A 15,669-nucleotide genomic window follows, 5' to 3' on the forward strand; every position below is an offset into this window, starting at 1 on the left:
ACAGTGTTGCAGGGAGAACAGATTTCTCTTGGAGACTGTTGACAACATATTTTATGGTCAAATAATAAAATCTATTAAGCAATATTTGTACGGGAGCACATAAATTTTAATTATGTGGTGCACACCACCATAAACCATGTGAAATTACTTTTGACGAACAATCATTTTTCAAAGGCATTTTGTGCCCATCATTAGATAACAGATACATCAGAAATATGAATTCTTTAAAAAATGTTCAGCACAGGCCAAACTACACATGTGTCATAACTTGTTTTGTGCCATGTTTGCATGTTGTTATGTCCTTGGCAAAGCTTGAAAACATGTAAATCACTGGTTAGGCTTTACAAACATTCTGTTTTGTTTATGCTAAAATGATTTATCCAAGCACAATCAGTCACAGCTTTGATTTTAAAACATTCGTGGCCCTTTTGGGAGATTTGTTTTTAATGCATGAAAACTTGGCATTGCAGCATGCCTGTGTGTGGAATGACAACGACCTAGGAGGAAATACTTTTTCCTACATACATGGTTTAGTGTTTGTATACTGGTCCCTCTGTGGGATACATGTCATCACAATAACACAAGAATTGGTTTAGTGGCACCACCTACTGGCCTAACACAGTAAGACTTGTCATATCTTTTGAAGAGCCAAAATGTAGTTTTTTTTGTTTGTTTTTTTTTTTTGCCTTCCCCTGACAATGTTTTAAAGAAGAAACTCAAACTGGGAATTGTATTAATGAGGTAATAATATAAAGCATAACTGAATAAGCAAGCTGTTCTCAGAGGCAAATAAGAGCCCAGAACACTGTTTGAAAGGTGGCAGGGTCCGCCAAAATTAAACAGTGTGGAAGTGTGTTGTCCTTTAATGTCAGTTTGTTTGTTCAGCTTATTCAGTCACAAAAACAAAGTGAGTTCAGTCATTAAGTTTGTTTGGGCATAAAAAAAAAAAACAGTTAATGAAGATATTTTCCTTTCTGATTAAAATGTTTACCCTGAAACTACATAGTGCACCTTTACTAATTTGATAAACAGTTCTCACTGGAATTTTTGTGGGCCTTCTCCAGCTGCGGGACCCCAGAATCACATCCACCAAATAGTTTTGAAATATCAGCATCAGCTGAATGTAGTCTCTTGCACAAACTGGTAGGCCTCTTCACTTAACACCTGGCCCTGGAAGTGCCCTTGAGCTACGGTGGTAAATCCCACCTGGAGCAGGGAGTTTTGTTCCCTTGGTGGTTGTGTATTCTTTGACAACAAAACAAAACAAAACAGTTTTGTAATGAACTTCATAATTAAACTCACTCAGTGAAGGCGCTTCTCTGAGAAGCGATTTAATTTTCCAGAGATATAAACACACATCCTTATGTAAAGTGTCAGTGATACTTGTGCCTGTAAAATGCATCATATAATAAATATAAGATCAGTCATTAAATCAACCCTTCATGCACACGGTGTGCACAGAGGCTCATTTCTGCTCTGAATCAAAGTTGCACTGTTCCAGGCTCCGAGGTAGCAAGCCCGGACTGAACCATTCCCATCACCGCGGGGGTGGCTGATTCATTCAAGATTCACTTCAAACCGTAATGCCGCTTGCTTAGCGATATGCAATAGGCGACGCTGACAAAATAAACAAAACACAAACTTTATTCATGGCATATCAACGTGAACTGTCACTTGCTTGTGATGGGACATTTTGTATTTATTCCCCAGACTAATAACGTGGTCTGTTCCCTCTTCCATCCAGTTCTCTTTAGTGTTTGCCAATGTCGGAGGTGTAACTGGGGTCTGGCCCTGGACAAAGGTAAAAAATACCCTAAAATATTTGCCCCTTTGTTGTCGGATAGTCTCTGGATTATTCGTCACGCTGTCGCCAGTTCGCATATGCTGTTGCGGCGGACTGAAACCCCCCGGACTTTCGTGGAGGATGGGGCGGTATGGAGATGCTAGCAAGAGGGGTGCTCGGCCGATCAGCCATGATGAGCGTAAACCGGCTAAACTAGCGCTACCGGAGGCGGTTAGATAGTGTATATTCATCAGGAGAAACCACACTGACATATTCGTGACAGCATGCATGCCTGTCAGCTCTGTTGGTTCGTTTTTAGGAGCTGACATTTGCAGGAAATGGCGTTTTCTTCGTTGGGAACGTTAGCTTCCTGCTAAGCTGGACACAGTCGAAGCTGCAATGTAGGTTGAGGGGTTACAGACAGCCCTGTAGCTCTGTCAGTCAACCTTAACTCAACACCACTTCCACAGCCAACTTACTGTGCAGGACGGACGTGCCCGCGGGATCGCTGTTTGGCGGTGTGTTGGTGCGCCTGTTGCTGTGAGAGGTGGAGGAAGAGAAGAAGAAGGAGCAAGAGAGAGATTGTGACCCCGAGAACTCTGAGGGGGAAGGCAAGATGCAAGGAGGATTACAGCCAGGAAAAACAATCGATTGCATGCAGTGTCTTTGGACGCTGGCTCAGGGTAGCACATGCATTTTAGCTGTCAGTTGTGTTCTGGACATGCAGGTGATCTGTTGTTTACACCTGTCCAGTCATGGACCTCATCTGTTAACAGTGAACATGGAGAACACCTGTTGTCATGGTTTCAGGGTGAAGCCCAAGAAAACACCTGAGGCATATTCCCATTGGTCTATGTAACATCCAAAACCTCAAGACATTGATCCCCCCCCCCATATAGAATTTTTGCATGGTGACATTCTGATTGAAGATATTGCCCATCACCGGAGGCACTGGGTTCAAAGCCAGAATTTCTTTATTAGTGTCCAAGTGCAATTTCTCCACACTCCAGGGGTTCAGTCTTGTGTCTGACCCTTTGCTCTGACCTCTGTGGGGACGTGAGGCGTTTAATTGCGTTTTTCACATTTTATGTAATCTGTCTTCATCTCTTGCTAATGAAAAGCACATGGTAGGATATCATGTTAGTAATATTGCGTAGCCACTGGCCTGTGTGTAATTGCATCCACAAATATTACATGCATGCTCAGAAAGATGAAGAAGTTGATGGGAGATTTGTTAACTTGAACCTGTATTGTTGGACGTCTGCTTCATGCCAGCCTTCGTAGCTCTCTTTAGTATCGAATAAAATGTGATTGAACGTCCATTGTCTTGTTCGGGCTGCTATCACAGGATTCTGTCCTTTTTCCGGGGAGCTTAGCAGCAGTAACATGAGCAAAGCTCCTTCAAATAAAGCTTCATTGTCTGGGTGCATTAGCTGCCAGTGGATCAGAATGTGAGATAGGCCCTAGTGTTGCTCGGTTTGAAGTCTGTGCTTCAGGCCCGCAGAAAACTATAAAAGACATTGAACAGCTTTACATTCTGAATTTTTTTTTATCAAACAAGTGACATGTCTCATTTAAAGTCTGTTTAGAGTGACATGATAACAATCAGAAATAATCAGTGTCTCTCTTATAACATTTAAAAGCTGTCACTTGTTGTTTGGTTCCAGGAATAGAGCATGGCTCAAGTGAAAGTACAGACCTCAGCACCCCTGGCTGGTCCTGGCCTCTCCCCCGGAGTTCCCCCGACAGCCATGGCCAGCCCAGGATCCCTGGGTCTGCAGCCCTCCGTCAACGGCACAGGCCCGGCCCCCACACCCGCCTGCCCTGCTCCTGCAGTCGGATATGGGGACGCCCCTGTGTCTGCTACATCGCCAGGTAGAACAGTTAAAAAAAAAGTTTCCCCTCAGGGGAAATTAAGTGGTCCATTAATAGACATGATATTGACTATATTTTAATGATAATAAATAATTAACTATTCTCATCTGCATCCTCGAGTTCAAAAAGTAAAAGAGTTGATGTGTTTCAATGCTGTAAATGTGCTAGCATTGTAAAGGTACTGTGTAGCCATGGTTGTCATATTAGCATATTACGTCTTTGACCAGAAAGAATATTTATTCAAACTACAAATAAAATCATATCATCAGAATAGATCCCGCTGTTTTTAGACCTTTCTTCTCTGCTCTCGACCTGCTTTGGTTAGAGGTCAGTTGTCAGTGGTGAAGGGTTACACTCTATAGATTTATGTGTAATGTGTTGCTCTATAAAAGAAATCAAATATATTTTTTAAATAAGATGGCAAACCTGCAGCTCCTGTCCTCCCCACTGCCCGTAGTTATGATCTTAAAGTACTGATAACCCTAGTAAAATTTTGTATCATTAAATTGACTTCACTATAAGACATGAATCATGGCTTGTGCCTAACCTAAAAATGAGCTCATTTGTGTAGTGACCGAATTTTGAAATTTTTCCCCAAAACGACATGGCACAACTTTAATATGCGATCATTGTTCATGTATATATTTCTGTCTCTGGTGCTATAACCCTGTTGCTCAGTGTACACGACATTCTACCATGCTCCATTTCAGGCCCGCCCCAGGAAAACATGGCAAACCCTAAAGAGAAAACTCCAATGTGTTTGGTGAATGAGTTAGCCCGTTTCAATAGGATCCAACCACAGTACAAGCTCCTCAATGAGAGAGGCCCTGCACATGCTAAGGTAAGGAGTGGGCACATCTCTTTCATAAAATGAGTCATGGTGGCACGACAACAAAAGTACCCATTGTCTCAGGATTATTGTATTGTATTGAGTTGTATTTTGAAACAGTAGATTAACTTGCATTCATGTTGAGCTAATACATGTTTATTTACAGCATTTCCCTACTGTGATGATGCTTCATATTTTTGAGTACTTTTTCACAAGTGAATATCGGTCATGCAGAATACATCTCCATAGGGATGTTGGTAAAAATGTTCTGTCAGGTGATGTCTGTCCCTCTGGGTGTCACTGTTCTAGATCTTCACGGTGCAGCTGACTCTTGGGGAGCAGGTGTGGGAGGCAGAGGGCACCAGCATTAAAAAGGCCCAGCACTCCACAGCCGCCAAAGCGCTGGACGAGAGCGTCCTTCCCAGGCCAGCGCCCCGCTCCCCTAAAGTGGACATCAACAGCAACCCAGGTACTACAGCCTCAGAAATCACATAGTGGTGTTGCGTTTAAAACCATTTGTTACTAATGTGTTAGGCCCCTAAAAGCTGATAATATACAGGTGCATTTAACAGCAGACAGAAATGGTAAAAGCAAAACAAGTTGCTCTAAATGCTGGTGTGTAAAGTGTAAATATTGTGTGTAATTGTTGAGCAACCAGAGTGCAAACACCACTGATCCATCTCTACTTTAGGTGTAATACTTTTAAAAACTGATGAATTTAAAATACAGACACTTTGTTATTTTTTACTTATGCTCTGCCTCAGCTTCAGCAGCTGATAACAGATGCTTGCAGCAGTAGCCAGACTAAACAAAACAAAATATAATGACCAGTCATAAAAAAGTGTTAGTGTTAAGCTTCTCATTAAGGATGTCAATAGTAAGCTTAATTTCCAGAACAGGAAAGTTGATTGCAACTCTCACTATTCATTCTGTATTATAAATATGCAAAGTATAGGAACAGGCAATGTCCAGGCAGACAACGGGCAGTCGATATAATATTTTGAGTTATGTTGTGGATGCCTGAAGCTGTTTTCCAATTCTTTGTTATGGTCCATGCATTGATGAATATCAGAACTGTTCTTTCAGGTTGCAGTAGTGCCCTCTACTGTTCTCTCTCTCTTTTTTAGAGCTAAATGTGAAATAAAGTATATCCAGTTAGAGGTAGCCTATGCAATCATAAAGAAGAAGGTGACGGGTGAATTATTAATGGAAAGCTTCAGTATTTTAATTGTGTTTCACCTGGATGACTTTGGTTTCCAGGTGTAACCCTCTAGCCATTGGATATATTTAGATAATCCATGATCAGAACAAAGCTAGTACAGACCCTCTCAATAAAGCCTGAGTGCTAGCTTATGTTTTTGTCTCTGTCCAAATTAATACCACTTGCCTGTGTTACCTCCCCTGCGCTCTATGGCATTGTTGTAGTGAAAGACCTCACAGTCAACCTCTTAATGGGATTAAGAAAGCCCTGTGATAGGTTATGCAACAGCAGTGGGGAGCTGTGGGATTAGCAGTCGGACAGGTAGGAGAGTTCTGCAGTTTCAGATTGAATACAAATATCCTCATACTTTAACTTGTCAAGTCAGTTCTAATTTAAAAAGTTAATTTGGAAATTTAGAAATGTTTTTTTGTTGTTTTTGGTGAGATATAACATTTTCATTGGTCACACTGATGCACCTGAAATAGTGCTTTTTTTTTTTTTTTTTTAGATGATAGAGGTTATCACCTTTTTTGGTGTGTGTGTTGTAATTTAATTAACAGGATGTGAAGAAATTCAATTTAAATATGTAATTGGGTGCATCTAAATTACGTGCTGAAAAAGTTAGGTGCACCAGTGTGAGAAGTGGTGGAGCTGGATCAATTTTTAACTCTTGGTATTTAACTACAGATTTCTGTTATACAGGCAGTATAACACCCACAGTGGAGCTGAACGGTCTAGCCATGAAGAGAGGGGAGCCAGCTATCTACAGGCCTTTGGATCCCAAGCCCATGCCCAACTACAGAGCAAACTACAACTTCAGAGGGATGTTCAACCAAAGGTGAGCTCCGAAAACTGAACTGCCCATAGCTGTTAAGTGACACTGAGTTTTTGTTTCACTTGGTAGATTGAGTTGACAAACTACTTTGCACTACTGCATCTGGGAAAGTGCCATATGACCAAAATGTCATGTCATAATGAGGATAATTTTATTGTTTAGTAATAATGATATCAAAATCACAAAATAATCATGAATTCATTAGACATTAATGTAAACAATCCAATAGGCGTTAATATAATCACAATAATAAAAGTATGTATGTTGTCATTATATAGTAACAATCCTGCATTCACAATAAATGTTTCCATTAAAAATCAATAACCTAATGGAATCTTAATAAACTTAAGATTTTCTTTTTAAAACTATTGAAATGATACCGTCTTTATGAGGGTGGTGACACTCGATATTGCCACTTCTTATCAGTTTATTATTCATTATCAGTATAAAATTATTCCCTGATCTTCTCTGCTCTTACTTCTATCCTTTCAGTTACATAACAAATCGATTAACACTTTGACACTTTTATATTTCTCATTCGTTCTTTGTTTACATGTGATGTATCACACGCTTTTTGCCTCAGCCACAGGCAATAACCTTGCTGTTAGTCAGCTGTCAAGCTCTGGCTTAAGCAACTAAAATTGAACCATTTATGTTCTATTGACTGAATAACTGACCAAATCCTTAAAAAAATAGATGTACTGTCTGTAAACATGCAAGTTAAAGGGCCACAAAAGCTTATGTCAGTTTTGTTTCGTTTTCCCAACCACATTAAAAAGACTGTTCTCAAATTCATGCTCAAAAACTTAATTTTGGATGCCTGAAACACCGGCTTAGCATAGAATTGATAGTTGACTAAAACGCAGAGGAAGAGATGAGCTTTAATATTCATTGCTGTGTACATGTGAGGACATGGTCTTGATATATTTTGGATGGCCTTTAAACTGCATTGTTTCTTTGATCCAACTGGCTCAGATGTGTGTCAGACGTGGCCCTCCACTCCATATGTTTTCGAAGCTGATGAATGTGGTGCCCTCATGGGGTCCCTTTGCACTCAGTCTCTGTCAGCTTCTTTTTTTGCTTTACTGGAGCCGTCCAGCCATTTCCAAAACTCCATAAAAATGCCACAGAGGTGCAATTAATGATCCCTCAGTGAAGGATTGTTTTTCAGGAATTTGGATGTGTCGACTTGCCCAACCATGAGCTCAGGTACACTGTGGCCACTTTTTTGTATCTCTGAGACAACTTCAAGAAAATCGGTAACTAATCTAAAGAGTGTTTTGGAAGATAAATGGGTCATTTTTTTCCCCCCCGTGTTTAATAGACAAGACATGAATGTTGTTAAAGTTTCGTGTCTTGAAATGATAGTCTTAGATTTTGTTACTGGTTTAATGAAATGTCAGCCTAATATAAATATTTACATCTGGTAGTTTATAGTGTTTTTTTAGTGTCTTCTAAATATTATGATGTCATTTTAAACACAGAGGCAAAGTGAAAAAAAGTTGTGTGAATACAGTTTACAGAAGCTGAGTAGTGTTGCTCCAGAGCCATGACAAATATAGAGCCAAAATTCTGTGTAAGTTTATATGCATGGCCTTATTTTCTGGCGATGAAAGGATGCCCTCCAGATGGCAGTGTTTCCTAATTTTAGAAATCTTGTCGTCGCTGCCTTCCTAAGGTGATTGAGCACCCATTTTGTAACAGGCAAGGTAGGAATATGGTGAATTTGATATAGGTTTTCATAGGTATGGATCTCTGCAGTGTCATCCATAGTGTTTACATGCAAAACTTTTCTCAATAAACGCACTAAAACCAGGAGACCAGAAAGTGAAGGCTGCATGTCTATTTAGCGTTTTTATGTAAACTTTGGCTCATTAAAGTCCTGTGCTAAGGTATTCTGATGCCAAATGTGTGGGATTTATTTTTAAGATGTGGATACGTTGCCAGAAGAAGTCAGTGAATCAGTTGCGGTGTTGGGTAACAGCGAGTCTCGTCAGCAGACAGTCTAGCATCTGGCTCACATCTTCCACTATTTGATCCATGCAGGAACAAACAGGGGGTGAAAGACAAATGTCTGTGGGGTAGAGGAGAAAATCTGTTTTCCAGCATCTGTCTGTCAATGTCATACGTCACAGTGATGAGTTTCTAAGAGACAGGCTGTGGCTATTTCTCATGGTCTGTTTTGTTTTCTCATGCCACTTTGTAAGGAGGAGAGAGGGGTGAGGGGATGTGTGTGTGTGTGTGTGTGTCTGCAACAGAAACGCCAGTAGTATATATTATCCCAAGGTCATTTATGTTTTCATCAGATCTCTTTCTTTCAGTGTAGTCGAGCCCCCGAATTAATGAAAGCGAGACCTTCTGAATATGAATTCTGTTCATCAGATGACTGACTATGTGGCGGAGTGGCAGGCCATATCTATAATCAGTCACCTTAATGATGCTGCGGGGAAAGGAAGGTTTCCATATGCCCATGTCCTTACCTATTATGATGAATAAGAGTGATCCGGAGTCATGTTGATGGAGAATCAGACCATTAATAGGGCAGCCTGGCTCTGATCCATCAGCGCTCTAATCACCACCAAGACCAGTATTGATTCATTCAGAAAGTGCCCTGATGAGAAAATATGGCGATAATATGAAATGTGCATTTATCAGCGTCTTAATGAATCTTATTTATGGTGAAGGGACTGCGCATAATTTCTTGCCTTCCAAGTCAGCTTAAATCAGAGATACATCTCTGTTGTCCTGCAGTCAAGAACCATACCATTGTTCATGCTCAAGTACTGGAAATACCAGAGTTTCTGTCGTCTGTTTTTTTTTTATTGGTAATGTAAGGTTTTCTTATTGGTAATGTTGGTCTGTCCAATATAATTGAATCTCACAAGCCATATTGTCCAGAGAAACCAATTCTCTTTAAGCACAATTTGAATTGCACAAGGGCAATAAGTGATTCTTGAGAAAAATAGTTGATTGTTAACTCTTACTCCCAGGCTCTCAAATACTGAGCCTTTACATCTGTCGATGCTCAGCGCTCTGTGAATTGTTCTTAAGCTCAGTGAACTGACAATATTTGACCAGAATTTCTAACATCTGTCTGGGACAGCGCAGGGACAGGCAACAGAAACTCTGGAACGTGCTCTCAATGATAGATGTTTTTCTGCTCATTCAATCAGTTACTGAGCTGCTGTGTTACATTATGAGGAAATTCAGCCCAAATGATTCACATAAATGATTATTGAATCAGGGAAACATTTTTGTTATCTAGAAATGTGGTTACGTCAACCGTGTGTGGACAATCCCAGGCTCGCGTGTTATCATTGGAACACCTGATTCCGATGACTCAAACTGGGCTCACCCAGCCATCTATCCATGGCGCTCCCATGTTTCCCCTTGCTGCTCCGATCCCAGGGGGGTGGGGGCGCCTGCATCCTGCATTCTGTCAGAGTTGGAATTTGGATAGGACTTTCCCTGTTGGAGCAAAGCAGAGCATTCAGAAGCCGCCCACCTGCACCGGGCCCTCATTTGGTTATGACCATATACGTTGTGTCAGCTGGAAGAATAGTGGGCTGAATGACTGGGGGTGCTTTGCTCTGTGACATTTCCTCCTGTGATGATGTTGAGATACCGAGCTGGTCGTCACTGCTTTCTCTGCAGGAAACCCAGAGGAGCTTTCTGTCGCTGCAATAATGTTGTTTTGACTGGTCTGGAATTTTACACCAATAGGAGCTTAAATAATGGAAGTGAAAAAAACAACACTTTATGCCACCTGCCCAGTAGCATACAGCAGATAGACCAAGGTAGATGCTGGCCAGCGAATGTATTCCCTAAAAACCCACTAATACCAGGCTTTTGTCTTCAGTGAGTAAGTTTCCAATCTATATTCATTCATAACTGTCAGCTAACTGCAGTGGTCACAGGTATTTAACAGCTCCGTTCTGCCATGATGGAAACATGACACTCAGGTGGACACGCTTACTGTCACCCCTATTTCAGAGCGATGCAGTGACATGCCTTGAAGTTCTGGACAATTGTGCGTAAATAGTTTTTCCTTTGTCTCTGTTCAAGCGCCACTCGACACATTGTTAATTTGCCTTAAGTTTGTGTAAGTGACACTGAATCGAAAGAAATAACTACTGTAGCATTATCTGTGGCCTCCATGCTGTTTTACAATGTTCCTGTTCCTGTCCTGATGGAGAAAGGCAGTCATCCCCTATTTTTAGTGAGTTTAGAATGCACAATGGCTGCATGCTATAATCCTCATAACTAGGGCTGGGCGATAATAAAACGCTAATGATATCTATCGTGATAGACAAGTGATCAATATCAATAAAAAATACGCTTGATAGAATGTTCAATAATTTCACTGAACTCCATCAGAAAAAACAGGAAGAAAACCCCAATGCAGAACCGAAAGGCATTCTGGGGGATGTAGGCAGAGGAAGTGCTTTAGCCTCTTGACCTCTCCCAGCCCAGCTAAGCAATGTTGGTGGCATGAACAAACTCACTCGCTCTTTGGTAACCTAGCAACAACCTGTTGAGTGACATGCACAGTAGCACTTTGATGTTTCGCCATCTTGCCTCATAACAGCTTTAACAGAAAGAATGGCGTGGCGTGAAAAGAGAAAATGAGTGCGACAGCGCGAGAGGAAATTGTGGATAAAAGAGGAAAGGTCACGTCACCAGTTTGGCAGTATTTCGGATATTTCAAGTACGACAAGAGTCAGACCAATGTTGTCTGCAAACTATGCAAGGTCGTTGTCCCTACCATGTCTGGCAGTACGACAGATTTATTTTACCACCTCAGCCGCTCTCATTTAGTGAAGTACTTGCCACCGCTCAGAACAGTTGAGAAGTCTAGATCCAAGAATGTTATTCACATGCTTGACCCCCCTTACACTCTTATTTCAAATAGGTTTAAAAAAAAAAATCACTAATTATCAAGATCAACTGATATGAAACACTTATATCGTGATGCATTTTTCCATCATATTGCCCAGCCCTTGTAAAAATCACACCTGAATGTATGCCTAGTGATGCTGTGTGTGTGTGTACGAGGTCATGAAAGACATATAAAGAGACAGTTGCCATGGAAAGATACTTATCCTTGACAAATGAATACCCTTCTCATTCCTGCAGGGCATCAGCACACAGAGACTCTCAAAAGGGCGCACACACATACACAGGTGTACTTTGTCATCTACATCTCTAATTGGGCCAACTTGGCTCACTTAAAAAGGCAAATCTGCCCGTGAGCGCTTTTCTATATTCAAAACTTGCTCTCATCTCCTCCTATGTAGAGATATCAGATTATACTGCGAGGTCCCCTTCACACATGCCCTCGCCTTTCTTTTTTTTTTCTTTTCATTTTGCTCACTTTCTCCCACTCAGGTTTATTTTTTGCATGTAGCTTTTCTGGTCCTGTCCGGCTGTACAGTCCCATGCTGCCTAATCAGGACACTGTGTGCTCTTGCGTCCACTCAAGCATGCCACAGATATGGTTTCTCTTATCCATCCTATCATCACTGCTGTCCAAAAACAAAAGGGAGCTGCCAAGGCCCACAAGGTAGAAACTTCAGGGGAATAACTTTTTATTACATTGCATATTGTTATTTTTTTTAAAATGGAAAATGTAAATCAAGATGCATCTCCTCTGATCGTTCCTAAATCACCATCGGCGACATGCCAGAACAAAGGATAATCTGTCCAAATTGTACAAATGGGTGTAAACTCATAAAGCTGTGTTTTATTGAGTGCACTGTGGGGGTGGAGGAGTGGAATACAGGTCCAACATAAACAAATGCTCAGAATGATTTGTGCTTAACAGACTCAGTGACACAGAAGTCTGGTCTCTCCTTTCATCTCCTCTCCTCTGAGTGGAGTTTGGTGTTTGTGTATCCCTGTGTGTCCTCCCCGCCTCTTTTGCCTTGATGTATTGAATATAAAAATGAGACCCCATACGTGTGAAGCAGGTTGCATCAGTAGAAAGTCAGACGACTACGTGTGGTTCTAAGCACTGTACGTGACGTGTATGTTTGTAAAAAAAAAAAAAAAAATACACAACATGCACCAAGAAATTCAACCCTTCTTTTTTTCTTGTAGTTTTCAAAATGAATTTTCTCACCGCCTGGGTCACTGTGCAGTATCATTGCCGAGCTGTCAAGAGAGCACAAGTCAGCTTGTCGGCACACACCAATCTCCTATTTCCCGGCACATCGTCTCTGCAACAAAGCAGCAATTTTATCACCTTAATCCCCGCTGTTGGCAAATCCTGGCTACTGTACCTTGACTGCTTCTCAGCACTTGTCAAAGATGCTCAGACAGTGGTTTGTGATCCAGACTCTTTGGATTGCCCTTTCTGTAAATGGCATGATTGTGCAGCTGTTATTGAGTTTGTGATCTCTGCCTCAGTTTCTGTCATTTTGAGAGGGAGGACAGGTTCCCTTTTCTTGGGAAACAGTTTAGTTAAACCCTTGTCACACCACAATCACTAATCAGTCTTGTGTGGTTGGATGTGTCAGTGGAAGAAATCTATCACAAATATGTACTTAGTGTACTTTGGTTTGCATCATCCCAGCAGCAGACACACTGCTGGATGCCTTTCAGAGTTTATACTGCCATATTCCTGTTTGGAGTCTGTCATCATGCATCATTATAATACTTTACAGAGCCGGGAAAGTCAAAACAAAGTTTTTTCTGTCAAGTGATGCTGCACTTCTTCTTTGGTGGTCCTACCAGATGAGAGCCGACGAGGAAATAGGGGGAATCTGAGCAACTGTATTTAACATTGTCTAATAGGTTTGTGTTGCATTCTCAGCAGAAGAAAACTGCACTTCAGCTCAAAATTAAATTACACATTTTGAGGGTGCTTCAGTGTGGTAGTTTCTTGCTTAGCTGAGTTTATGTGGGATTGTTCTCATTTGACCTTGAATGAATTAAACAAAATAATTTAAGAGAATTGAACCAAATTAACTAGAATGTGCCAGCTCTTAATAAATTGACTTATTAGCTGATTGTTGAGTCACTAAATTGGCTATTTTTCCACTATTTTTTCACCATGTCTAATTTCTTAGAAGATTTCAATAATTGTTTACTTGTTATTGATACACCCGTACCAGCTTTACCAACAGCAAGTTGACACACCCCTGTAGTGCCCATAGGCCTACCACCATCCACCCTTTTGACTAAAGTAAGAATCAAATTCACTTGGATGCTGCTGTGCTTTACACAAAGTACACCAGCTTTGTTATATTTATCTTTCAATAGAAATACTGAGTCAAATACAGTCTTCAGATTTACATTCATCACATTCAGTCTGGACTGCACAGTGATGTTGTTGCAACTAATTTTAGAGGGACTGATTGAAAGCAACTGACTGAACGACCAAAAAAAAGGAAAGAAAATAAGTTGCAGGCACAAAGACTTCTTGTAAAGCAAACAAAGTCAGAAGAATTTGGCAATAACAAATTCATATCGTTCTTTTTTTTAATTTTTTTTTTTTTTTTTTAGAAAATGGCACAGAGTTTTTTTGTTTAGTTTTTTTTTAAATCTCTTTTTCCCTACTTCATGACAATGAACATAAAACAGCAGGTCACAATCTAATATGCTTAATGAGGACAGCAGGGTCTGATTTTTAGACTGATCCCCAGCCAGCCGTTCCGCTCAGCCAGCCAAGTCTTAACAGTTGGCACTAGAAGGGCACGAGGGTTAAAAAGTGTTTTTTCTTTTGCAGTGTCGCATAAATGTACACATGGCATAATTGCTTTGCACATGCTGGCAAGTCGTCCACTACTCACTAATATTTTGCTGATATTCATGCAGTGTCTGTTTTTGGTCAGATGATTAGAGAATAATACTATTTTCCAGTGGTTGCTTTTATTGCAGCATAATGATATCAGCCCTTGTTTTTTCTTCATGTAGTAACCCCATTTTGTTTTTTGTCTATTGCGTGCTACCTGTCAGTTACAGCACTTAAAGTCTATCATGCTTGGAAACAATACTTGATGTACGGCCATGACCCAGCTATAAAGTGCGACAGGAGAGTCGAGGTCGGTTTACACGGGGCTGTAACTTGTCGTGAGCCAGGCAATGGAAGGAGGACACGAAGGCAGCGCACTGATTACAGAGCTCGCACAAAGAGAGCTTTTATCTGTCGTTTGAAAATGAAGCCACAACAAACAGTAAAAACAATGAGCACTGTCAGATTGGACAATTTAATTAAAATAAGTTATGAAACCTCTGTTTTATGCCCAGCTCCTGTTGGCAATTCTTGATAATTAGCTGTTGTCGGTAAAGGCGGTGATGTGAGTGTAGACACCAGCTGTCTGCCACCTCAGCAGCTCATTACGCTGAAGGGACATAAGGTGGAAAAACGTTGCTCCCATGGCAGGCTTTAAGGAAAACCTGCAGAATGTAAGGCTAGGTTATACTGAACTGTAAAATGAGAGCTATTAGTGACCAGTGGAAAGTCTTGGATGGTGAGTCAACACAACATATCGACTTTTACACTTTTTACACTTGACTGATTTGATCCGTGTTGGTAACATTGAAGATCTGAAAAGCTTTAATCACCAAAAGAATCACATTCTAATGCAATCCAACGCTGCTTGTTTGAGTCAGAGCTGCCCCAGGGGGAGGGCTGTGTTTTCTCACATCGCGCACACAATTTCTCATTATCACTCAACCTGTTTGTTGCCACTTTCAGAAACTTTGTTCACACTTTCTCTGTCTTTCTAAGGAACTGCTGCATGATAATCACCTGGAGGTTAACATTGTTTGAAGTTGCGCAAACATGACCACAATTTTCAGAACAATTACATTAGTTAATTTTGACGCCTTTCACCCTGTCTTATCAAGTCATAAAATCAAAAAACAATTCTTATGGCAGATTTTCACAGCCTGTGGGAAGAGGCTGCCCTGTAGTCTTATAGTACAGTAATGTACTTACGCAAACAAATGTTTCCCCGTCGTCATCTTCTGTACATAGATGCTATTAGAATCAAGAAGAAAGAAAGGTCTTTCTCTTAGCTTTAACTAACAGCATAGTTTTTACTTCTGTAAAGTTACAGTTTATTATTACACTCACATGCTATAATTTACTTTGTGTCAATTTACTATTGATTGTCAGTTTAGTTGACATGATAAAGGCT

At 40.7% G+C, this 15,669-nt stretch overlaps 1 protein-coding gene across 2 annotated transcripts in view; it reads left to right on the forward strand.

The window, feature by feature from the left end:
• The first annotated feature begins 1,661 nt into the window (after positions 1-1,661).
• The window catches only part of stau2 (staufen double-stranded RNA binding protein 2), an 86,977-nt gene continuing 72,969 nt past the window's right edge, over positions 1,662-15,669 (forward strand). The window contains exons 1-5 of one of the 2 annotated variants that reach the window (XM_037078290.1): positions 1,662-1,801; positions 3,451-3,658; positions 4,369-4,499; positions 4,797-4,956; positions 6,376-6,526. In XM_037078290.1, the coding sequence (XP_036934185.1) occupies positions 3,460-3,658; positions 4,369-4,499; positions 4,797-4,956; positions 6,376-6,526 (641 nt within the window). In that variant the 5' untranslated portion in view covers positions 1,662-1,801; positions 3,451-3,459. The remainder of the gene's footprint in view (positions 1,802-3,450; positions 3,659-4,368; positions 4,500-4,796; positions 4,957-6,375; positions 6,527-15,669) is intronic. The other variant, XM_037078291.1, reaches the window with a different exon arrangement.

Source organism: Acanthopagrus latus, chromosome 19 (assembly GCF_904848185.1).
Source record: "Acanthopagrus latus isolate v.2019 chromosome 19, fAcaLat1.1, whole genome shotgun sequence".
Taxonomy (NCBI): Eukaryota; Metazoa; Chordata; class Actinopteri; order Spariformes; family Sparidae; genus Acanthopagrus; species Acanthopagrus latus.